The sequence below is a fragment of the Garra rufa genome, chromosome 15 (genome assembly GCF_049309525.1).
Source record: "Garra rufa chromosome 15, GarRuf1.0, whole genome shotgun sequence".
NCBI classification, from domain to species: Eukaryota; Metazoa; Chordata; class Actinopteri; order Cypriniformes; family Cyprinidae; genus Garra; species Garra rufa.
Window position 1 is genome coordinate 17,416,453 of NC_133375.1, and position 25,461 is coordinate 17,441,913.

The following is a 25,461-nucleotide window of genomic DNA, read 5'->3' on the forward strand; positions in this document are numbered from 1 at the left end:
ATAACCCATATGTACATTTCAGGAAAAGAGTACCCCCTGCCGGCAGATTTCGCTACCACCTCCGTAAATCAGGTCAAATTCATTACTGAGGTTGGGAATTAATGACCACAGAAAGTCAGGAGGCCAGTTTAATGCCTCATCCAAATTACACTCTTTTGCACTCCCTTCTGGCTGGTCTAAAACTAGCACCAGCAGAAATCTAGTGTTCCACAAAGTGTCTCCCATCCATGTAGTGACCAGGCTAGAGCCTGCTTAGTTTTAGAAAGCAACCAGTTTCTGGCTACTCCGTGCAAACAATGAAGTTGGTGTGTTCATTTTAATAAAGCTGCTCTAATAGAGGGGTAGCGCAATCTGAACGGCTCAATAAGATGGCAAAATGCGCTACCACCTCCATAATTGCAGTCAAATTCATAATAAATTAGGTGAATTCATGACCACAAAAGTTCAGGAAGCCATTTTATTGCCTCATTCGTAGGACAGGGGTTGGATTAAGGTTTAATCAAACATTTGCAATTATTCACAGTCCGGAGTCTGCCTCATTGTTTTGGGACATTTAAACCCATAAGTACATGTCAGGAAAACAGCACCCCCTGCTGGCCGGACTAGTTTTTCACAAAGGTAGCGCATCCTGACAGGCTCAATAAGGCCGGCGGAATGCGCTACCACCTCCATAAATGTGCTCAAATTCATTATTAAGGTTGGGAATTAATGACCACAGAAAGTTCAGAAGGCCAGTGTATTGCCTCATCCGTAAGATACTCCTTTTGACAGGGGCCGCATGAAGATTTCATCAAACCTTTGCTCCTTTTCACGGTCCAGACTATGCCTTGTTGTATTAGGACTTTTTAACCCACAAGTACATTACAGGAAAAGAGTACCCCCTGCCGGCAGAATCCGCTACCACCTCCGTAAATCAGGTCATATTCATTACTGAGGTTGGGAATTAATGACTACAGAAAGTCAGGAGGCCAGTTTAATGCCTCATCCGAAGGACACTCTTTTGCACTCCCTGCTGACTGGACTAAAACTAGCACCAGCAGAAATTTAGTCTTCCACAAAGAGTCTCCCATCCACATAGTGACCAGGCTTGAGCCTGCTTAGTTTTAGAAAGGAACCAGTTTCTGGCTACTCCGTGCAAACAATGAAGTTGGTGTTTTCATTTTAATAAAGCTGCTCTAATAGAGGGGTAGCGCAATCTGAACGGCTCAATAAGATGGCAAAATGCGCTATACCTCCATAAATGCAGTCAAATTCATAATAAATTAGGTGAATTCATGACCACAAAAGTTCAGGAAGCCATTTTATTGCCTCATCCGTAGGACAGGGGTTGGATTAATGTTTCATCAAACATTTGCAATTATTCATGGTCCGGAGTCTGCCTCATTGTTTTGGGACTTTTGAACCCATAAGTACATGTCAGGAAAACAGCACCCCCTGCTGGCCGGACTAGTTTTTCACAAAGGTAGCGCATCCTGACAGGCTCAATAAGGGCGGCGGAATGCGCTACCACCTCCATATATGGGCTCAAATTCATTATTAAGGTTGGGAATTAATGACCACAGAAAGTTCAGGAGGCCAGTGTATTGCCTCTTCCATAAGATACTCCTTTTGACAGGGGCCGCATGAAGATTTCATCAAACCTTTGCTCCTTTTCACGGTCCGGACTATGCCTTGTTGTATTAGGACTTTTTAACCCATATGTACATTTCAGGAAAAGAGTATCCCCTGCCGGCAGAATCCGCTACCACCTCCGTAAATCAGGTCAAATTCATTACTGAGGTTGGGAATTAATGACCACAGAAAGTCAGGAGGCCGGTTTAATGCTTCATCCGAAGGACACTCTTTTGCACTCCCTGCTGGCTGGACTAAAACTAGCACCAGCAGAAATCAAGTCTTACACAAAGTGTCTCACATCCATGTAGTGATCAGGCTTGAGCCTGTTTAGTTTTAGAAAGGAACCAGTCTCTGGCTACTTCGTGCAAACAATGAGGTTGGTGTCTACAGTTTAATAAAGCTGCTCAAATAGAGGGGAAGCGCAATCTGAACGGCATAATAAGATGGCAAAATGCGCTACCACCTCCATAGATGCAGTCAAATTCATAATAAATTAGGTGAATTCATGACCACAAAGGTTCAGGAAGCCATTTTATTGCCTCATCCGTAGGACAGGGGTTGGATTAAGGTTTCATCAAACATTTGCAATTATTCACGGTCCGGAGTCTGCCTCATTGTTTTGGAACTTTTGAACCCATAAGTACATGTCAGGAAAACAGCACCCCCTGCTGGCCGGACTAGTTTTTCACAAAGGTAGCGCATCCTGACAGGCTCAATAAGGCCGGCGGAATGCGCTACAACCTCCATAAATGGGCTCAAATTCATTATTAAGGTTGGGAATTAATGACCACAGAAAGTTCAGGAGGCCAGTGTATTGCCTCATCCGTAAGATACTCCTTTTGACAGGGGCCGCATGAAGATTTCATCAAACCTTTGCTCTTTTTCACGGTCCGGACTATGCCTTGTTGTATTAGGACTCTTTAACCTATAACCCATATGTACATTTCAGGAAAAGAGTACCCCCTGCCGGCAGATTTCGCTACCACCTCCGTAAATCAGGTCAAATTCATTACTGAGGTTGGGAATTAATGACCACAGAAAGTCAGGAGGCCAGTTTAATGCCTCATCCAAATTACACTCTTTTGCACTCCCTTCTGGCTGGTCTAAAACTAGCACCAGCAGAAATCTAGTGATCCACAAAGTGTCTCCCATCCATGTAGTGACCAGGCTAGAGCCTGCTTAGTTTTAGAAAGCAACCAGTTTCTGGCTACTCCGTGCAAACAATGAAGTTGGTGTGTTCATTTTAATAAAGCTGCTCTAATAGAGGGGTAGCGCAATCTGAACGGCTCAATAAGATGGCAAAATGCGCTACCACCTCCATAATTGCAGTCAAATTCATAATAAATTAGGTGAATTCATGACCACAAAAGTACAGGAAGCCATTTTATTGCCTCATCCGTAGGACAGGGGTTGGATTAATGTTTCATCAAACATTTGCAATTATTCATGGTCCGGAGTCTGCCTCATTGTTTTGGGACTTTTGAACCCATAAGTACATGTCAGGAAAACAGCACCCCCTGCTGGCCGGACTAGTTTTTCACAAAGGTAGAGCATCCTGACAGGCTCAATAAGGGCAGCGGAATGCGCTACCACCTCCATAAATGGGCTCAAATTCATTATTAAGGTTGGGAATTAATGACCACAGAAAGTTCAGGAGGCCAGTGTATTGCCTCTTCCGTAAGATACTGCTTTTGACAGGGGCCGCATGAAGATTTCATCAAACCTTTGCTCTTTTTCACGGTCCGGACTATGCCTTGTTGTATTAGGACTCTTTAACCCATAACCCATAAGTACATTTCAGGAAAAGAGTACCCCCTGCCGGCAGAATCCGCTACCACCTCCGTAAATCAGGTCACATTCATTACTGAAGTTGGGAATGAATGACTACAGAAAGTCAGGAGGCCAGTTTAATGCCTCATCCGAACGACACTCTTTTGCACTCCCTGCTGGCTGGACTAAAACTAGCACAAGCAAAAATTTAGTCTTCCACAAAGAGTCTCCCATCCATGTAATGACCAGGCTAGAGCCTGCTTAGTTTTAGAAAGAAACCAGTCTCTGGCTACACTGTGCAAACAATGAGGCTGGTGTCTGCAATTTAATAAAGCTGCTCTAATAGAGGGGTAGGGCAATCTGAACGGCTCAATAAGATGGCAAAATGCGCTACCACCTCCATAAATGCAGTCAAATTCAAACTTTTCAAACTACCTCCAGCAGCAAACTAGTTATCCACAAAAGGAATACTGGAATCTACCGTGTTGTATTAGGACTTTTGAACCCATAGGTACATGTCAGGGAAAGAGCACTCCCAACTGGCCAGACTAATTTTTCACAAAGGTAGCGCAGCTCGCCAGGCTCAATAAGGCCGGCAGAATACCGGAACTACCACCTCCATGAATGAGGTCAAATTCATCATTAAGGTAGGGAATTAATGACCACAGAAAGTCAGGAGGCCAGTTTAATGCTTTATGCGAAGGACACTTCTTTTTACAGGGGCCGGATTAAGGTTTCATAAAAACATTTGCTCCTTTTCAAGGTCTGGAATCTACTTCGTTGTATTAGGACTTTTGTTCCCATATATACATGTCAATGAAAGAGCATCCTCTGGTGGCGGGACTAGTTTTTCACAATGGTAGCGCATCCTGCCAGGCTCTACCGGCAGAATGCGCTACCACCTCCATAAAGGAGGTCAAATTCATCATTAAAGTACATTTCAGGGAATGAGCAACCCCTGCTGGCTGGAATAAAACTATCTCCAACAGGAAGATTTTTACACAAAAGGTATCCCATCCATGTACAGACCTGGCTCAGGCCTGCTTAGCTTTAGAAAGGAGCCAGAATCTGACTACTTCAAGCTAAAGTTAAACTTGCTCTCTTTGATTTTCTAAAGCTGCTCTAGAGGGGTAGCGCATCCTCACAGGTTCAATAAGGCCAGCTGAATGCGTTACTAACTCCATACATGAGATCAAATACATAATTAAGGAGGGGAATTCATGACCACAAAAGATCAGTAGGCCAGTTTATAGCCTCATCCGAAGGACGCTCCTTTTTATAGCGGCCTTTTGGACCCATAAAGTACATGTCAGGGAATGACCACCCCTGATGTCTGAACTAAAACTACCTCCAGCAGGGAACTAGTTTTCCACAATGGGTCTCTCATCCATTTGAACTTGCTTTCTGTAATTTAAGATGTTATACGTACCTTCATTATAGTACTTTGAATCACTTTGACTGCGATGGAAAACACTCCATGTGATAGAGTCAAAATATACTATTTGCACATCATCGACCATCACAACAGCACTAAACTCAGGAAATGGTGTCTGTCCAATTGTATATGTTGCAAACATCGTCAGTGAATGAAATATATAAATATATTTATAATAAACCAAGTAAAAATGGAACTGAACTCATATTTGCCCAGCATTTTCATGTGTGGAAACCACACCAAAAACATATAATGTACATTTTTCATGAAAAAAAATACAAATAATTTATTTATAATAAAACTGTACTAAAGCTTTCACTATAATAGTTAATTCCTTCAGATCTAGTTATATTCAAGACTATAAAAATATAAGTCATGCATCGATTCAGGCTTTCACATATTAGCATTTTGCGAAGCTGTTTCAAATAAACATACCACCTCTGACACACTATTATCAGAGTGTGAGTCTGGTTGATCGGCAGAAGTAATTTTCACACATAACCTAAAAGATCCGCAGGTCCGCGGCGTAGCCGGAGCGACAGAGGACTGAGGCGGAGCCGGAGGGAAGGAGGAGCCCAACGGAGCCGATGGTGATGGCGGGACAATGACCGACCAAGGCCGAGGCGGAGTTCTGGACTCTGAGGCTGGAGGCAGAGAAGAGGAATCCTCCAACCATGATGCCGATGGAAACTGGCAGACCTGCGGCGAGCCCACTGCACAGGTGGTGGGCTGAGGGTGAGCAAGGGGACTGTCAAAGAACAGCGTGGATTGTTTGTTTTTGAAGCAGTTGTCAGGACAGATGGGACCCAAGATCGGATGAAGCAGAGAAAAATACTTTATTAGCCGGAGGCACAGGCAAGATGGTATAAGCACAACATAAATAGTCCGTAGACAGAAAAAGAGTCAATTCTGAGATCCAAAAATCCAAATAATCCAAACCCCGTCTGGGGGGAACGCTCAGCCTCCGTGAGCGCCAGGGGGGAAAAGACAACGAATCCGAATCGGCAGGCAGGAGAATAGTCGAGCGGAACAGGATCGAGCGAGGTGCAGACAGAGATGAAAACGGCAGGCTGGAACAGCGTCGATAACCAGAGCAGGAGTCAGATCCACAGAGACAATCCGGGAAAAGCGAGCACTAAAGACAGAGCAAACGTTACACCAACTGGGCAGAAAAATAATCTAGATACTTGCGAAGACTGGAGACAGACAGAAGAAGAGCTCGTAAAACTCTCAGAACGCACTGACATGGTGCGAGAGAAACAGCCAGAAGAAACAGACAGACTAATCAAGGCGAGAGAGGCGAAGCAGGTGTGCTAAACAAGCAGCGCGCTGATTGCAGACGGCAATCAGCTGGCGCTGGAAAAAAACGGGGAAGCTACAATAGATAGAGAAGGAGAGAGAGAGAGAGAGAGAGAGAGAGAGAGAGAGAGAGAGAGAGACCAAAACGAATAAAAGAGGATAAAAATAAGATGAAACGAATAAAATGAATAAACACAATAAAAATATTTAAAAAAAGAAAAACGGACAGATCAAACCCGAGTCCTGACAGCAGTTTTCAGAGAATAAATAATAAATAAACAATTCATATAAAACAGTCAATATTTATGTTTATGTAATTACTTTTAGTAAAAACCTGTTTTATTGACAGTTGTATTAAAGTCCCATAAATAAATAAAATAACACAGAGCTACTCTATAGCTCTAAACATACAAATATTTTGCTGGTTTTCAGTGTGTATTTCTGAACATTTGTCTTGCTTTGTTTATACAGTTAGACACAATTATACACAATTTGACACTTAAAAAAGACACACCTGCTTTGGCAACTGTCAAACATTACCACAGATACACAAGAAAGAGCATTCTCTCATATGAAATAATCCTTGTGTTTCAAAATACAGGTGTTGTAGTTTAACTTCTCTTCCTGCAGATTTCATTTACTTAGTTTCAGCTTTCTAGTACAAGCCCAAGAAGCACTGAGGTTTGACATGATTTACTGGTTTTAGTTGAAATACACCCACTTTTTGTTTCCTGGTCAGCACTTACTGATAAGCATTCATACTGCTCATACTTCAGATTTCACTAGCTTAATGCACACCAGAGAGCTAAGCTGTTAAAAACTTGTTTTGCCTTTCTGTTATTTTATTATTTTCATATTCTCCTTCTCTTTAACCTTTCAGCCTCTAAAAATGACCTATAGGTGTAGGTCAGCACTAGTTGACACTATAAGGCCCATTCCCATTTTTACCTCTTAGCCCTACTATGTTTTGCGTGTTCACATGAAGGGGTAGTGGTGTCTTGATTCTACTTTGGTTGGAGGTGTAGGGACAAATAGCCCTTCAAACGAAGATTTTTCGGGACCACACTTAAAACAAAGGGGTATGAGAATTATCTCAGCATACATAGGCTACAGCAGCAACATCTGCTGTTTTATAACTATTATTTACCATTATATTATTTATTTTTTATTGAGTGTCCAAAGCCTTTTTTTTATCAGTTTTAACCAGCAAATTCTTTTACGTTGAAAATGTGTGTTTTCTCACAACTTCAGTTCAATTCAATTCAATTCAATTCAAGTTTATTTGTATAGCGCTTTTCACAATACGAATCGTTGCAAAGCGCTGTACAAAAGTTTAGGCTACTACAATATATTTAGTAATTTTAATATTTAGTGGTGAATACTGTATGTCAAGTCGATGTACATATGATATAAATGTTAAAATCAGTAACTGTGTAATCAAACAGATGATGAACACTAATTGCAATGATTATGTGCTGTGATCAAACTTGTAAGAAAATTATGTAGTGCTGAATGTTGTTTCAAGGCTGGCATCATCTGCGGTCCTCTGAGGGGTTGGCATCATCTCTTCTTCTGAATCCAGACTGAATCTTGTGTAAATCCTAGTTACCACGGGATGGAAATCCCGTGGCAGAAACAGAGAAACAAATAGAGAAATAATTAGCGTAGCTGCTGTTCCAACTTCCAACCAAACAAAAATGATGTGTTTAGCCCAAGCTGAAGAATATTAATGTGCATTTGATCAGATGTAACTGAAGTACAACGTTATGAGATACATTATGTGAATGCTTGGCTAAAGAGATGAGTCTTTAATCTAGATTTAAACATAGAGAGTGTGTCTGAACCCCGAACGTTATCAGGAAGGCTATTCCAGAGTTTGGGAGCCAAATGAGAAAAGGCTCTCCCTCCTTTAGTGGACTTTGCTATCCTAGGTACTACTAAAAGTCCAGAGTTTTGCGACCTTAGGGAGCGTGAGGGATTGTAGCGTAGTAGGAGACTAGTTAGGTATGCAGGAGCTAAACCATTAAGGGCCTTATAGGTAAGAAGTATTATTTTGTAAGTGATACGGAACCTAATAGGTAGCCAGTGTATAGACTGTAAAACTGGGGTAATATGATCATATTTTCTTGATCTGGTAAGGACTCTAGCAGCTGCATTTTGGACTACCTGTAGCTTATTTATTGAAGAAGCAGGACAACCACCTAGTAGTGCATTACAATAGTCCAGTCTAGACGTCATGAATGCATGAACTAACTTTTCTGCATCAGAAACAGGTAACATGTTCCGTAGCTTAGCAATGTTTCTAAGATGGAAGAATGCTGTTTTAGTAACATAGGAAATATGATTTTCAAAAGACAGGTTGCTGTCTAATATAACACCCAGATTTTTGACTGTAGAGGAAATAACAGTACATCCGTCTAGTTGCAAGTTGCAGTTTAAGAGATTCTGTGTACTGTTTTTTGGTCCAATAAGTAATATCTCAGTCTTATCTGAATTTAACAGTAGAAAATTATTGGTCATCCAGTCTTTCACATTTTTAACACACTCTGTTAACTTTGCTAAGTTAGAAGTTTCATCTGGTCTTGTTGAAATATATAGTTGAGTGTCATCAGCATAACAATGGAAACTAATCCCATATTTCCTAATAATATTACCAAGGGGTAACATGTAAATTGAAAATAGTAGAGGACCTAGGACAGATCCTTGTGGCACTCCATACTTTACTGGTGTTAGCTGCGATGACTCCCCATTTAAATACACAAAGTGATAGCGATCGGACAGGTATGATCTGAACCATCTTAAAGCCTGCCCTTGAATACCTGTATAGTTTTGTAATCGATCTATGAGTATGTCATGATCTATAGTGTCGAACGCAGCACTAAGATCAAGTAAAACTAGCAATGAGACGCAGCCTTGATCTGACGCAAGTAGCAAGTCGTTTGTGATTTTTACAAGTGCAGTTTCTGTGCTATGATGGGGCCTGAAACCTGACTGAAATTCTTCAAAGATATTATTATTTTGCAAGAAGGAGCACAATTGAGCAGACACAACTTTTTCTAGAATTTTAGACATAAATGGAAGATTAGAAATGGGTCTGTAATTTGCCAGTTCACTAGGGTCTAGCTGTGGTTTCTTAATAAGAGGTTTAATAACCGCTAGTTTGAATGGTTTTGGGACATGGCCTAAAGATAACGATGAGTTAACAATATTAAGAAGTGGTACTTCTGCTACAGGTAACAACTCTTTTAGTAATTTAGTGGGTACAGGATCTAATAGGCATGTTGTTGGTTTAGATGTGGTGATAAGTTTATTTAATTCTTTCTGTTCTGTAGTTGTAAAGCACTGCAGTTTTTTCTTCCGGTGTAATGACTAATGTTGAAGTATCAGTTGCTGTAGTATCTATATTTGTTATTGTATTTCTACACTGTTAAAAAAAAAAACTAATTTTACAGAAAATAACTGTAACTTTTTTACAGTAGTTTTCTGTTATTTCAAGTTACATTCAAAACTTAGTAAGATTACTAACAATATCTGTAAACTAACAACTTGACTGTTATTTTAGGTCCTTTTTCATTAAAGACAAATTACAGTATTTTTTCTTTTTTATACAGAAAAAATACTGTATTATTTTTACAGCATTTTTTGTGTTATTTTAAATTATGTTAAAAACTTTGTAAAATTACAAACAATATCTGTAAATTAACAACTTAATTGTTATTTTAAGTATTACTCCATTAATGACAAATTACAGGAATTCGCATTTTTTTAATACAAAAAATTATTGTATTTTTTACAGTATTTTTTCTGTTTTCTTAAACTACTTACATATTGATGTAAAATTACAAAAACAATCTGTAATTAAATAATGTTGCTCATTAAGGTTTATGTCCATACTAACAATTTAATGTTCTTTTTGTAATTTGACAGTAAATCTTATTAGTTTTATATTTAAGGTGTATTTTACATTAAAACTCTGTAATTTTAAATAAAACAGAAGTAGAATATATATAAAATAGAAAATCAGTCTTAAAATCCACAAATCCTGTAACCATGCACTAAAAATGTATTGCATTAAAAATTGTTTATTTTTATAAAGAACAAATTAACCAATAAAGAGCGAGTGTATCATTTATTTGCAGAAGTCAAGTCAACCACAGTAGTCCAAATGACAATACGTTTGCAGTCGCAGTCCTCTCTGGTGGAATATACAGTAGGATAATAATGTAGTGTGAGGAGCAGGGCATCATTTAAGTAGTTAAACGCTCAAAACACTAGTATCCCGAATTCACTTTCACTATCGCTCAGTTGACGCGCTTTTCCTTTTTAAAACACGCATTACCGGCGGAAACACTGCAAGTCGCAATCTATGACGGTACCGGCGACAGCCAATGAGCGTTTGATTATCGCTGCCGTTAATTATTCTGGCCAATGACTAGTAGGGAGCCGTTTCCCGGTCCAATTTGAATATGCTGCTGATCGGCTTCCTGTACAGTCTGCTTCGGTCGCTCCTCAAGCAACGGCTTTCACGTGGATTATTTTACGTCTGACTGTTTAATTCATATTTTGAGCGAGTTTTGGTTATGGAATGAAGATTGAGAACAAACAAAGGCGAATATGGACTTTTTCCAGCAGCTAAAGATCATGCAAACTGCAAAAGGTAAGTACCCTTTACTATTATATAAAGTTCTATAGACTGTAACGCTAGTTATATTAAGATACAGTTTACTGAAGTGATATACTAACCGCGATTACATATCTTAGTATCCTACCAGTGTGTGTTACTGTGTTTTGTTAGTATGAGCTAATACTGTTAGCTGCGGCTAGGCGGTAACATTATATTTATGTCTTGCTGAATATATGAAGTGAAATAAATCTGCACCTCACTTGAATAGTCAAATACAGACAGTTTACTTAAGATTTAACGTTAATTGACCTAAATACAGCCGCTAATGTTTTGAGTCCAGATTAACAAACCCGGTTGGTGTCAGTTAACGTTACTGGATCTGTGCATTTTGTTACAGCAGTATAATTAAGCCTAACGTTACCAGCAGTCGTTCTTAATTATAATCAAACACTAAAGAGAAAATCATTAAATGTACTTAACTTGCCTTTGTATTAGTAATATTGTTTGTAACGTTAATTTGCTACTTTGGTCGTATGTTGAATGAAATACAATATTATAAATAACTATACTGTAATATATTACTATTGTGAAATAATATGGTCATATCGTGCACCCATGCTAGTTTTAAGATCAAACTCACAAAATGTGACAGAACTTCAAAATGAGTAACCTGAGAACACTGTTATGTGAACTCATCTGACAGAGAGAGGACCTGAGTGAAAACATGATCATTGGACTCCATGGAGAAGAATACTAGATGTAAACCAGGATTTTGGATCAGCTGTGCAGATTTGGTATGGAGCTGGTGAGTACATTTTTGCAAGCCCATGTCTGTCAGTAAGTAGATAGTGTTTTATCAAACAAATAAATTTTAATGTAATTGATTGCTTGTGTGTGTGTTTCCCCCTTATGATCCTGAAGTTTTGGGAATGAAAATCTTCTACATGATCTTCAGAGGAAGTAAGTATTCATTTCTAACATTAAGATTCTACATCATGTTTTTTATTTTATTTTTTATCTTTTTCCAATTTGTTTTGTTTTGTTTTTTACCCCCAGCTGATTCAGCTGATTACTGACCATTTGGGGAGGACTGCTCTTTATCTGGTGTGTCTGTCACTTCTGGTGCAGAGTCATGGACCTTTTGTTGTATGTTTTGGTTTTACTTATTCTCACACTACATTAATTATCAGAGCTACAGTGGTGCCAAAAATTATTAGAACACTAGTATTTTAACTAACTAACTAGTGCCTTAACTAATGGTTTAAACTTAACTATTTCTATCATTTGCTATAGTGTGTCAGTATGAAATATGTCTACATTTTCAAGTGTTCATTTTGCCATTAATTATAATAATCAGTGACACAAGGAGTATGAAAACAGACAGTGCTTCACACAGAGGTCTAATCTCATCATCTAAATCCAGAAGAACTGTGGCAACATCTCCAAGATGCTTAAAGAAACCTACCAGCAAAGCAGTACTGTTAAAAGTTTTAAGCACTTGTGTACAAATTCTGTAAAATGAGAATGTTGATAAAAATATCATAAATGTCAAAAATGTTGTTTTCTTCATCAATTAACTTCTTTTGACCATCATCTTGTGTTTAAAGCAGATTTTGCACTAGGTTCACTTGCAGATAGTTTTTCAGGTTTGCAGGTGGCTCTCTTGAAGCATCTTGGAGACGTTGCCACAGTTCTTCTAGATTTAATCTGTCTCAGTTTGTTCTGTTTCTTCATGTCATTCTGTGAAGAATGGATGATGATAAGATCAGATCTCTGTTTGGAGCACTGGCTGTTGTCAAACAAAAATCTTACTGGATTATTACATTTAATGGCAAAATTAATGTTTAGAAATATAAAATAAAATTACCCATTGAAACACTACAGCAAAAGATAGACATAACTGAATTAAAATAATTTTTAGCTGGTAAAAATACTAGTCTTCTAATAATTTTGGACACCACTGTATATGGAGCCCAAGGATTAAGATAAAATGATGTGGATGAGATAGAAATGCATTTTTAGTTCAGTTTCTCCTTGGAGCTCTGAATAACTGGTTATGAAAAATTCAATAATCTAAATTTTGATCTGAAACTAATAAAATTGTTAATCTTGACAATTTTGTAGATGTACTGGTTTTGTATTTATTCAGTTCTAAAGGACTATAGTTCAATTCTGATACAAATATTTCCTGCTGATAATTTACTCACCCCTGTGTCATTTAAGATGCTTGTGTCTGTCTCTTTTTCTGTCGAAAAGGTTTTTGAGGAAAATATTCCAGGATTTTTCTCCATATTTCGATGGGAGCCAACGGGTTGAAGGTCCAAAATTAATTAAAAATTAATTGTCAATGCAGCTTCAAAGGGCTCTACATCATCCCATCCAAGGAATAAGGGTCACTGGGAACTTGTAAAGCCCTTTGAAAGCTGTATTGAAATTTTGAAACCTTTATCCTTGACCTTAATCCCACTGAAGTCCACTATATGGAGAAAAATCTTGAAATCTACTCCTCAAAAACTTTAATTTCTTTTCGACTTCAAGAAAGAAAGATATGAACATCTTGGATTACATGTGGAAGAGTGAATTATCAGGAAATATTTTCTAATAGTTTTAAGTTAAACATATATTTAATTAAACGTTTTGATGAAACTGTCCCATGTTCTTTTAATGTAATTGTGCTGTATTTCTTAAAAAAAATGCTGAAATGTAAAATGTTAATTTTATATGGCATTTGCACAGACTTTGTATTGCAGACTGGTTTTTGTCTTTTAAATAAAACTGTTAATTTTCCACCTTGAGCATGCTTTGACACTTTATTGAAGGTTTTTTATTGTAATGATTTGTAAAATAACAGTGTTTCTCTGTAGAACATTTAGTGCTTTCATTGTAATAATCTAGGTAAAATTTGTCAAATAAGGGTTTTACACTGTAAAAAAATGGTCAAACGACTGGCAGCTACGGCTGCCAAACAAAAACCATAAAGTTAAAGTAAAATATTGTAACCAAAAAAGGGGAAAGTCTGTAAAATAAGGGTTTTACACTGTAAAAGAGGTCCCGTAAAAAAAAATGGTCAAATGACTGGCAGCTACGGCTGCCAAACAAAAACCGTAAAATTAAAGTAAAATATCCTAATTGAAACAAGGAAAAATCATTAAAATAAGGGTTTTACACTGTAAAAAAAAGTCCTGTAAAAAAACGGTCAAATGACTGGCAGCTATGGCTGCCAAACAAAAACCGTAAAATTAAAGTAAATTATCGTCATTGAAACAAGGAAAAATCAGTAAAATGTTTTTTTTCTGTAAAAGCTTTAATGAAAATTTCTGTAAAATTATTGTTTTTGCACTTTATTTCAATTAAGATATTTTACTGTAATATTACGGGGGTTTTTTTGCCAGCCGTAGCTGCCAGTCATTTGACCGTTTTTTACGAGATTTTTTTTTACAGTGTAATGTTGTCTATTTTATCAGTAAAGAAATTCATAGACTTGTATCTGGAATAATCATTTTTTATTGTATACTGTAAAAAGTCTTTATTTTGTTCTTTATTAGATGTGATGTACAACAATGGTAACATTCTCAACTATAATGATTTTTGTTTAAAACATGGGTTCGTATGCCACCCTAAGAAGTTTTACACAGTAGTAAATGTCACATCTCAAAAGCATGGTCAAGGGAATCTTTTCACACTGTTCTGTGACTTTCTCTCTCCCTTTTCTGTTTGGGTGACTATTCTATTGAATTTGTATATTGGAAGTAGAAAAAAATATCCAAAGGAGCTGAAAGAGATAAATGAGTCAGTATCTTTTATAACCCCTTTTGTAGATTTATTTATTTGCTTTCAAATTTCACCACTGTCATATGTTGAAATCCTTATAATATCTGCATTTTGTAATCTTGTAATTGGATAAGAATTACTGTTTATTTGAAGAATGTTTCAATTGTACATTTGATTAATTTCAATAAAATAAAAAATTAGAAAACTTTAAAGGTGCCATAGAATGCATTTATACAATATTTTAAATTGTTCTCTGATATCTACACAGAAGGTATATGGCATAGGAAAGGACAAAAAAATCTCCAGAAACGGTTTTATAGGTCCATTTACAACCCTAGGATTTGTCCCTAGAATGAAATGCTCTCTTATTGCCTTATTTGGAAGCTTCATGAATATTAATGAGCTCTGCTCTGATTGGTTGTTTCACAGAGCTCATCTCTATAGCTGGCACATTGATAAAAAAAATATATTTAATTAGGAGCTCTAGCCGCTTTTAATATGTGGTTTGTTGAATCTGCCGTTTTGAATCGCCTAAATTTTAGTCTCATTACTGTGATCCAGGGCTCTAGACTAACTTTTTGCACTGGTTGCACTGGTGCGCCTAACTTTTTTTCTTAGGTGCACCAGCACAAAAGTTAGGTGCACCCAAGTTTTCAACCGCATCACATTCAACACCGCAGTTTTACAAGTTCACTTTTTTTTTACTTTTTTATTTTATTTATTTTTTAATCCCTGTCCATATAGGCAATATTGACTTGTAAATGATTAACTAACAATCTGGTCAATATAAAGTTCTTTATTTGAAGCATATTTTTTTCCTCAGTACTTTACCCTACTTTGTGTAATAACGAAAACATTTCAGTGAAAAAATAAGTCCAAAACTCTCTATTTTAACATTTTGAACAATAGGGCTCTAAAATTGTTTTTTTATTTTATTTTTGTTTTTCAAAATTCTTGTTTTAATTTTTCTCATAATCAAATGAAAGCATAAACATGTATTTATTTTTAATCAAATGAAAAATAAACCTTTTTAATTTTTGGCAAACATATATATGATTTATAAATAGGAATATATAAACACCTACATTATACTGTACAAAAGTAATACAGGACTAATATTGTTCTGTTTCATGTTAAACCGTACTTTTATTTTGACAGGTTGCCGTGAAGTTTCTGTGTGTACAGTATGATATGATGCTTTCTCAAATGAAACGGTAAAAGTGACACAGTAGGTTTGGAGATTGAGTTTATCTGTTCATGTGAGATGCAAATGCCAAAAATTAGCGGGAGCGTCACGCGTGCTTCAGTAGCCTATACACGTGCATTTAAAAAAAATACACGTCTCCACCATTAATACATAGAGGCAAACGGAACATGCAGGATTCATTTTAAACGGTCTTTTTGCCTTTCAGTTTTCATAGACACTAGTCCATATCGCGATTTGAATTAAGTGACAGACCAACTTTTGATTTATCAATCCAGAAATCAACGTATTACGTGGCATTCCGCGCCATAGTAAATTCGGTTTTTATGAATGGAGTCCGCGATCCAGTCCGTGTTTTTGCGGAGGAGGCATTGTAAACGCTTGACCATGTAGAGACAGCCTGACTGCATCACATGCATTTTCAAACGTACACACACGTACAGGAATATCTGGACCACGGACAATCAGAGGGGGGCGGGATCCGTCCTTTATCTCTGATTGGTTTAGACCACGATATGGGTCTAATGTGTGTCTGTTGTTGAGCAACAGGGAGACTTTAAGAGTGACGGAGTTTCGTTTTTTTCCCCCTCGAACGGCTGGTCGCACCGGTGCAACCTTTGATTTTTTTTAGTCGCACCATTGAGAAATTAGGTCGCACATGCGACCAAATTGGTCGCACTCTAGAGCCCTGTGATCGCATGTGCTCTGTGTAAAGTTATATTGCAGAGGGAGTGCTTCTTACCACACAAGTTCAGCAGCTTGTCAGTGATACTCGGGATCTGTAAATCATTCGCCATTATCAGCGCAGTTATTTCTCCATCATTCACCATCATCAGAGCAGTCATCTCTCTGTTTATGTAGTAAGTGAAATCTTTTGTACTGCAATGTAACAGGTTAGCGCTAGCATTAATCTAAAGGTGTCCCTTCAGTGGCTTGCCTTATTTTACTGATGTACTGACGTTATTGATTATTGGGCGATGCAAATGTTGAGGGCGTAACTATTAACGATCCCGACTATTGCGCAATAGTCTGTGTTATGTTGGAATTGACCTATTTTTCGGTAATCTTTTGCAAACACTAGATTTATATAAGAAGGAGGAAACGATGGTGTTTGAGACTCATGGTATGTCATGTCCATGTACTGAACTGTTAATACTTAACTGTACCAAGGTAAACACAGTTTTCCATTCTTTGGCACCTTCAAAGAACCATCTCTTTCTTACCGTTTTATAATCTGAAGAACTTTATTTCGCCACAAAGAACCTTGTGTGAAACAGAAAGGTTCTTCAGATGTTAAAGGCTTCTTCAAGAAACCATTTAGACAAAAAAGGTTCTTCTATGGCATCATGAAACACCTTTATTTTTAAGAGTGTATAATATAAAATATAAATATCCTAATCTAATGTCGTTAAAATGTTACAAATCGTTTTCATATACTGTCGATGTCGATACTACATCGATGTTGATGGCAATGGGCCATTGAGAACCCCATATAGTAGAAAAAAACATTTTAGGAAAATGGACTTTCATTCAATGGTTTCACTGGGATTTTTATTACATTCCCATCTTTCCATGAATCAAAATGCAATGCCATTTTTCGAACGAATGTTACAATTTTCTAAAAGATTTTCCGCCCACTCAGGAGCTGAATAATAATAATACACAGATCACCTACCAACAAGACAAACAGTAATACAGCAGGAGATAATGTTCTTAAACAATAATATGATTTCATGCCACACAGGTTAGTTTTTGTTACATACTGTACATTGTCTATTATTGTTGTGTACCTATATTATGTTCCTTTGCCCTTTTAATCAAATATCATTGTGATGGTATTATAACAAAACTTCAATGGCATACTGAGTTCAAGTTTTGTACATATTGTCCTGACAATGTGGCCATATAGACTCACTTTTCATGTTTAATCCTGCATGGAAGCTAAAATAAAAAGAAAAAAAAGTCATTTTTTGTCAGCTCTAGAAAGTTGTTAATATTAATCTGAAAATTAAAGTTATTGAATTTATATTTGCGCATTAAACAGTGTACTCACATGGAGCAGGGGAGTATGTAATCTGTGGTGTTTCAGATCAACGTCCTGAATAAGAATGACAGTTAAACCGTAATGAATAAAGAGTATCACTATAGAAACATACAACTACATATGGTGAACTTTGAAAGAGTGTCTCTAAGGAATGACGTTTGGTACATTTTTCTAATTGAGCATTATATGTAATAATTTGGACTGTACAGAACATTTACCAGCAGCACGTCTCTTTCTCCATATGATGAGTGGAGTTATGAAGAGAGCAGCTGCCAACATAAACAGCAGCACACTGATAACTACACACTGAATAAAGTCTCCCGGGTCACATTCAGCCACATCTGAGGACAGACAGACATTGGAACAGTGACAAATGATTTGCAGCAATGAATGAATGATTAATGTTTGTTAATTTTTCTTTACCAAACATAATGTCCTTGAGAGTCTGGAAGCATCTTCCTCATGAGTCTGACTCCGGGTTTCACTATACAGAACAACAACAAAAAAAGTGTAACTGTTGCAAAACTGTTGGATTTTAATTTATTGTTATCAAGGTTTATAACATTTATTACATTCAAAGGCCTATTTTCAAAAATGCATTTTCTGTCAGCACTGCTGTCCATATTTGTAATTAATGCTTTTTTCTATCATAATTATGCTCAGCTTGATTCCCTCACCTTTTCTCATCACATTGTTTTTTTTCCAGATTCAGGTACTGCCGCAAAAAATGAATGCAAAGAGGATGGTATATATTTTCATGCAAAATTTTCACTTGAAGTTTTATTAGTTGGTCCCATGGAATCCATGTTAATTTTGTCTGAATATCATGTTTTTCCATGTCAACGGTGTACCTTGCCACATGTTGTCCATCAAAAGCATCCCATGTCTTTAGAAGACCTGGTTTATCATCGTTCAACAATTCACATCCACTGACTCTCTGATAAACATGTACACCTTCAAATGAATGAAAAATATTTAATTAAAATGCACTGTTTACACTAGTGCATTTTCGTTTTTAAAGGCTTTTGAAAAAATGAAAACGCTTGTCTACATTAGCATTTTCACTGCGTTTAAGAAACGATCTCCGTCTACACTACACAATGTCACATGACCATTCAGGCTGCAAACATCATTAAGAATGTTTTAATTTAATATAAGTAACCATAAAAATGATTCCTTAGGGTGTTAAAATACTGTAATGTCTCTTTTACTTTGCAATTTAACTGTTACTTTTCTTAAATGAGCCTCTGAAATGAGACGCAACCCGATAATTTCATACTATAGGGAGAACGTATTACCAAAAATTATAGAATACCCAAGTTTTGAATGGGGAAAAATGCAACGTTCATTATGGCCGCAAAGCCCCGCCTTCTTCATGAAAGAGCCAATTGTTGATTAGTAAAGTCAGCATGTCCAGAGCCATAGAGAAACAGAGTTGGGACACGCTTTGATCTCTCCGCCACGCGGTCACGTGGTTCATGGAGCAAACAACTCCGCGCTGTGTTTGAATGGTTTTAAGTAGGATAGACAGCAGTTTTACTAAATTTGCAGCAATTTCGAGTAATTATTAACACATAATGTGCATTGATTGTGTATTGATAACTTCTCTGAATACGCTTTACAATCGCATTTTATTCTGGGGAGTGATAAAGAGACATAATAAATAATATGCTCTCATACTTTTTGGCAGTCAAATGTGACCAAACACCTTAAGTGTAACTTTTATTCAATTAAATAATTGTAATATATAGTTCAGTTCTATTTAGTAAATATTTTGAGGAGTTTACTAAATAATATGTTCAATAATGATCCTGGCCATTTAAAAGATAACATTTTCTAATATAGTATTTATATTACACTTAGTGTAATATTTAAGGTTAAATACATTTGAATGGGTATTTGGACATGATCAAACACTCTTTTTTATGTTTCGATTTAACGATTTAATGTAAAAAAAAAAAAAAAAAGTAATTTACTTCTATTTAAATAGTCTTTTGTTCCAGTTGAGTTTGTCCTGTCTTAAAGTTTGGTCGTGCCTGTTTGCTCCCTGGATTTGTGGGAGGACGTTGAAGAAGTAAAGGGGAGTGGCAACTAAACAAGACAGGTGTACACAATCAAGGAAACAATGGGGAAGCCCAAATATGGGCATAAGGAAAAACCAAAGCAGACTTAACAAAAGGGGGAGACACAGGAATAAACCAAAACAACAGAACCACAGGGGGAACAGACTAAAACAGTCTATAAATCCTGACAGTGTGTGTGTTAGCATTTATATTTAATGATTTTTGTACATTTTATACCATTTTAAATATTTTAAAAAATGCTTTATAATAAATTAGTAGTGTAATGCTAATGCATTTCTGATTAACTAAAATGCTGTTGAAATATTCTTGAAGCACATTAAAATGAAGTATTAAAGTGGAAATGAAGCAATGAAGAAACAAAATTTACATTATTTAGGAGAATAACTTCCACTTAAAATAAAATATATATACATCTAGATTAAGACTGACACATACAGGGCTGAAGTCAACATTTGCACTTATGGGATTTGCATGAAAATGGATTATGTGGTGGACCAGAAAATGTAGGGTAGACCGGGTACACTTTGTGTCATGCAAGGTCATAAGAAAATCTAGAGAAATGTTTGAGGTGGTCAGCAGGGTACAGCTAAGACACATCATTTAATAATCCTCCAAGCAAATGCTGAGAAATGCTATTTTAGGTTTTATATGTATTGTCTTGACTTGCTTCACTTTTCATCAGGGGCAGAAGCTGAAATCAAGAAGAAAAAAATCCTTTTGTTTAATTTCTAGGAAGTTTCTTGAATTAAAATGTGAATCTGTGTAAAATGTCAAATCAAACTAAATCTAATCTAAAATCTAAATGTTGCTAAATAGATATAGCTTTTAAATATTAAATTGTAAAAACTTCATAAAAAGGCCTACTCACATGGCGTAAGTGAATAATCACTCTGTGATGTCTCAGATCCTTGTTCTAAATAAGAATTGCATAGTTTAATGATAAGAATAACACTACAGAAATATCATACCACTTATGCATTCGGTGAAGATTGTTTCCAAAGGAACAGATGTTTGGTTTCTTTTTTTCTTTAAAAATTAGATGAATTTAACTGGACTGTAAAAAACATTTACCAGCAGCTCGTCTTTTCCTCCATATGATGAGTGCAGTAATGATGAGAGCCACACACATGAACACCAGCACACTGATCACTACAGACAGACTGAAGGATCCTGGGTCAAATTCATCCACATCTGAAAAGACATGAGATGAGTAATATTTATGAATAAACTTTTTTGAAACAAAGAGGTAAATCTGTTATCGTATTATTTTTTTATTACTAAATTTTACTTTCACTAAATTTTAAAGTTTGTTGTCCCTGAGCTCAAATTTTTTTTACCAAATGTAATGTCCAGTTTGTTGTCCAGATTGAGGCGCTTCATTGTGCAGTTGTATTTATGCTCCTCACGTAGCTCTTCTTCACTGATCACCAAACTCTTCCTCATCTGGTAAGTTCCATCTCCGTTGGGCAGAATCTCTCCTCCTGTGATCTGCTCATCATCCACAGGCTGACCATCTTTGAAAATGGTAAGGTTAATGTGACGGGAGTAAAAACCAGTGGCCAGACAGCTGATCTGAAGCCCTTGAGAGTCTGGGAGCATCTTCCTCAAGATTCTCACTCTGGGTTTCACTACAGAGAGGAATGAGAAATGTTACTGTGTTCATTGCATCAGTCATTCAGTTATGATAATCATGATTCATAAAGCATTCAAAAGCATTTGATGCTTTCTGTCAGCACAGCTGTCTGGTTCATATTTGTTGATAATGTTCTTTTTTCATTTGAAATATACTGCGGTTAATCAGGTTGACTCACTCACCTTTTCTCATCACATTGTTCTTTTCCATGTTCAGGTACCTCTGCAAGGTTTTAATGCAAACAGGATGAAAAACATTTTGATGTAGGAATTTTACTTGAAGCTGTGTTGCTTTGTCCCATGCTGCCCATAGCAGTTTATTCTGGATTTCCTTTTTTTCCATGTCAAAGGTGAACTCCCCAATGCTTTGCCCATTAAAAGCATCCCAGAAATGAAGTGGACCTGGTTTATCATTGTTTAATTCACATCCAGCAAGTCTCTGAGTAACATGTACACCTGCAGATGAATGGATGAATGGAACATGCAGCTTTTACCACTTCTATTTCAAAAGCTTTGTATGCTACATTTGTTATGAAATGTATTGTGTGGCATTATCCATTCGTTCCTTGGACTAACCTGTTTTATTTAAGTGAGCATTATAATGGGATTCCAAATACTTCAGATCATCATATATAACATGAAATACAGTATCAGCATCACTTAGCTCTTCATCATAGTATTTTGATTCACTGTGAGAGCGATAGACGGGTTTCCATGTGGTTGAGTCATAATATAATATTTGCACATCATCCAACTTCAGCACAACACTGAACTCAGGAAATGGTGTTTGTCCAACTATATATGTTGCCAAAGCCATCAGTGAGTGAGAACCTGTGAATACACAAAAACAAACATATAATATTAGTGTGGCCTAAATTATAACACTACATATACAACTACACATTCCTGATCACATCTAAGTAAACAGAGTGGTCAAATATGAATACAATAAATTAACTTTTTTTTTGTTACTTGTCATTTGCTTTATCAGATATTTGACTCACTAACATTTAAAAATTAATCTAATAATTATATGAATATATTATACATATTTATAATTCAGTTATACGTACAATAAATAATTAGCAAAAGGTGGGCAATTTTTCACTGTAATTCACTGTGAACTGCTTTAATTTGGAGCAAGACATACAGGGGGAGTAGCTTTATTGCATCAGATATATGTCACTGTGCTTGATTGGTCCAGTTTGCGATCTCTGACACAGAATAAAACCTGCTCACAGAAGGTTAGCCATGTAACATAAGTTATAATGGTGATAAATGCAGCTGAAAACCAATCCACCTTCTTAAGCCCAAAAAATCTGACTTTCTGCCCTGTTCTGGTCAGTTTCTGTAGCTTCTGATTAGGTCCAAAAATGGTTCCTCTATGGCATCGCCGCAAAACACCATTTTTGGTTCTTCCTGGCACCTTTTTTTTAAAGAGTGTAACACAGAGGGAAGCCTCATCTAAAGCTGGCTCACAAGAAAGCCTGCAAACAGTTTGCTTAAGACAACCTGTCCAAGAGCATGAATTACTGGAACCATGGCCTGTGGTCTGATAAGACTATAATATACAGTCATGTGAAAAAGTTAGGACACTCTATTGAATTTCAAGGTTTTCCGTATCAGGACATCATAAAAAAAATCTGGTCCTTGGCTGGTCTTAAAATTTGGAAAACCAAACCTCAGATGAACAACAACACATGACAAATCGCACCGTGTATTTATTGAACAAAAATTAAGCTAAAATGGAAAAGCCATGTGTGACAAAGTTAGGACACCCTTACTATTAACATTTGAATAAAGAGGGTAAATAACAGTCAAGTACTGCTAATCAAATACCTTTGATTAACTGATCATCAGCAAGTTTGAGCGCCTCTATAAAAGCATAAGCTTTGGCAGTTTGCTGGTCTGGAGACTTCAGGTGTGTGTTAACACAATGCCAAGGAGGTAAGAAATCAGCAATCATCTTAGAGAAGCATTTGTTGCTGCCATCAATCTGAGAAGAGTAATACGGCCATGTCCAATCAATTTGTTGTTTATTCACAAGTGAAAGACATTTAAAACAGATACCTCTCCTTCCAGGAGTGGACGTCCCAGAAAATTCACCCCAAGATCAGACCGTGTAATGCTCAGAGAAATGGCACACAACCCAAGAACTACACCTCAGACTCTACAGACCACAGTTAACATGTTAAAGGATAAAGTTCATGACAATACCATTAGAAAAATATGGGACAAAAATGGCATGTTTAGAAGCCTTGGCAAAGGAAAGCCTCTTCTATCTATAAAAAAAACATGGCAGCACAGTTTAGGTCTGCAAAGTTGCATCTGAACAAAACAAGTCTTCTAGAATAATGTCCTTTGAACAGACAAGACCGAAGTGGAGATGTTTGGCTATAATGCACAGCGCCAAGTTTAGTGAAAACCTAAAGAGCATATCAGCACAAACACCTCATACCAAAAGACAAGCATGCTGGAGGAGGGCTGATAATTTTGGGCTTGTTTTGTAGCCACAGGATCTGGGCACCTCACAGTTATTGAGTCGGTCATGAACTCCTCTGTATATCAAAGAATTCTCGAGTCAAATGTGAGGGCATCTGTCTGACAGCTAAAGTTGGGTCAAAATTGGGTCATGCAACAGGACAATGATCCCAAGCACACCAGAAAATCTACAACAGAATGGCTGAAAAGAAAAGAATCAAGGTGTTGCAAAAGCCCAGTCAAAGTCCAGAGCTCATCCTGACTCCAATGCTGTGGTGAGAGATGTGCATAAGCAAATGCCTACAAACCTTAAAGGATCTATGTAGGATTGTGGCCAAAACTGGTACTGCAATCACTTTAAAAATACTGTAGAACAGTGTATCTCCTCCCCCTCCCCCCTGACTCGAGGTTGCCAGCTAAGCTGCAGGATCCAGCAGGAACGTAGGCTGCTACAAGGAGCTTCCAATGGCAAGTGACGAGTCCTACACAGTAATTTTTTTTTTCTTCTGTTAATTATGTATATGCTTCACGAGAGATGTTTTGCGAAGTAATTATGTACCGCAAAAATGTACTAATGGCCAAATATTTCGTAAAGATGTACTGTAATACCACATTTCAGTCAGAACATAGATTGTTTTCATACCCTGCTAGTGGTGTGATATAAAGCTTTTTATGAATGCATTTAGCACGGGCGACCGTGGAAAATCCACTTTGTACGGAAGCAAAGTTAGCCAAACATAGATGAATCGTACCTGTCCAGGAGAAAATTAGCAATGCTGGCGTCTGTCTTCAAATTCTTCTCCGTTTTCAGCCGTGTCCATCTTTCAAAGGCATCTCCTATACAAATCCTTGTTTTATTTCGGACTTTGTCACGACATATTTCGAGGTCTTTTAGGTTTCGTAACGTTATACATGTTTCATCCGACACGTTCGTAGCTGCAGCTGTAACTAGCAGAGCTGGCAACCCAGATGACGAAACTCTACTGACTTCGTGATTGGTAGATAGCTGGAGGGTGGCGCCTCAGACCAAAACACAACATGACAACAATAACATCAGTTGTAGGCTGCAACTTTCACTTTTAAATGACAATATCCTGGCCGGACCACTGTTGTCAGTGATATAAGTATTTTAAATTAACATGATTTCTTAATGTCTAGTGACAAGTCAGGGCCATTTTATGATTAACTGAAATAAATTTCTTACATACAGTTCTTTAATAAGCTGGAGCAACATTGGAAAAAAGAGTGGTCCAAAATTCCTCCAGAACAATGTGAGAGACTGATAAAGTCACACAGAAATGAATGCTTCAAGTTATTGCTGGTAAAAGTGGATCTACAGACAATTGACTCAGGGTGTCCTAACTTTGTCACACATAGACATTTCCTCTTGGCTGTATTTTTCAAATTTTATTTTTTTAAATAAATAATGACACTGTGTGATATGTCATGTGATGACGTTTATCTGAGGATTTATTTTCCAAATTTTAAGACCTACAAAGGACC

At 37.0% G+C, this 25,461-nt stretch overlaps 1 protein-coding gene across 1 annotated transcript; it reads right to left on the reverse strand.

Moving 5' to 3' along the window:
* Positions 1–17,770: 17,770 nt before the first annotated feature.
* LOC141287157 (BOLA class I histocompatibility antigen, alpha chain BL3-7-like) lies at positions 17,771–25,396 on the reverse strand. The gene is made up of 8 exons (XM_073819293.1): positions 24,711–25,396; positions 22,054–22,308; positions 21,661–21,933; positions 21,183–21,473; positions 20,917–21,036; positions 20,714–20,758; positions 17,980–20,536; positions 17,771–17,815 (listed from the first exon to the last, which is right to left on the reverse strand). Exons 2-7 carry the CDS (start codon positions 22,292–22,294, stop codon positions 20,514–20,516), a joined length of 993 nt encoding a protein of 330 aa, XP_073675394.1. The 5' UTR covers positions 22,295–22,308; positions 24,711–25,396; the 3' UTR covers positions 17,771–17,815; positions 17,980–20,513.
* Positions 25,397–25,461: the final 65 nt, after the last annotated feature.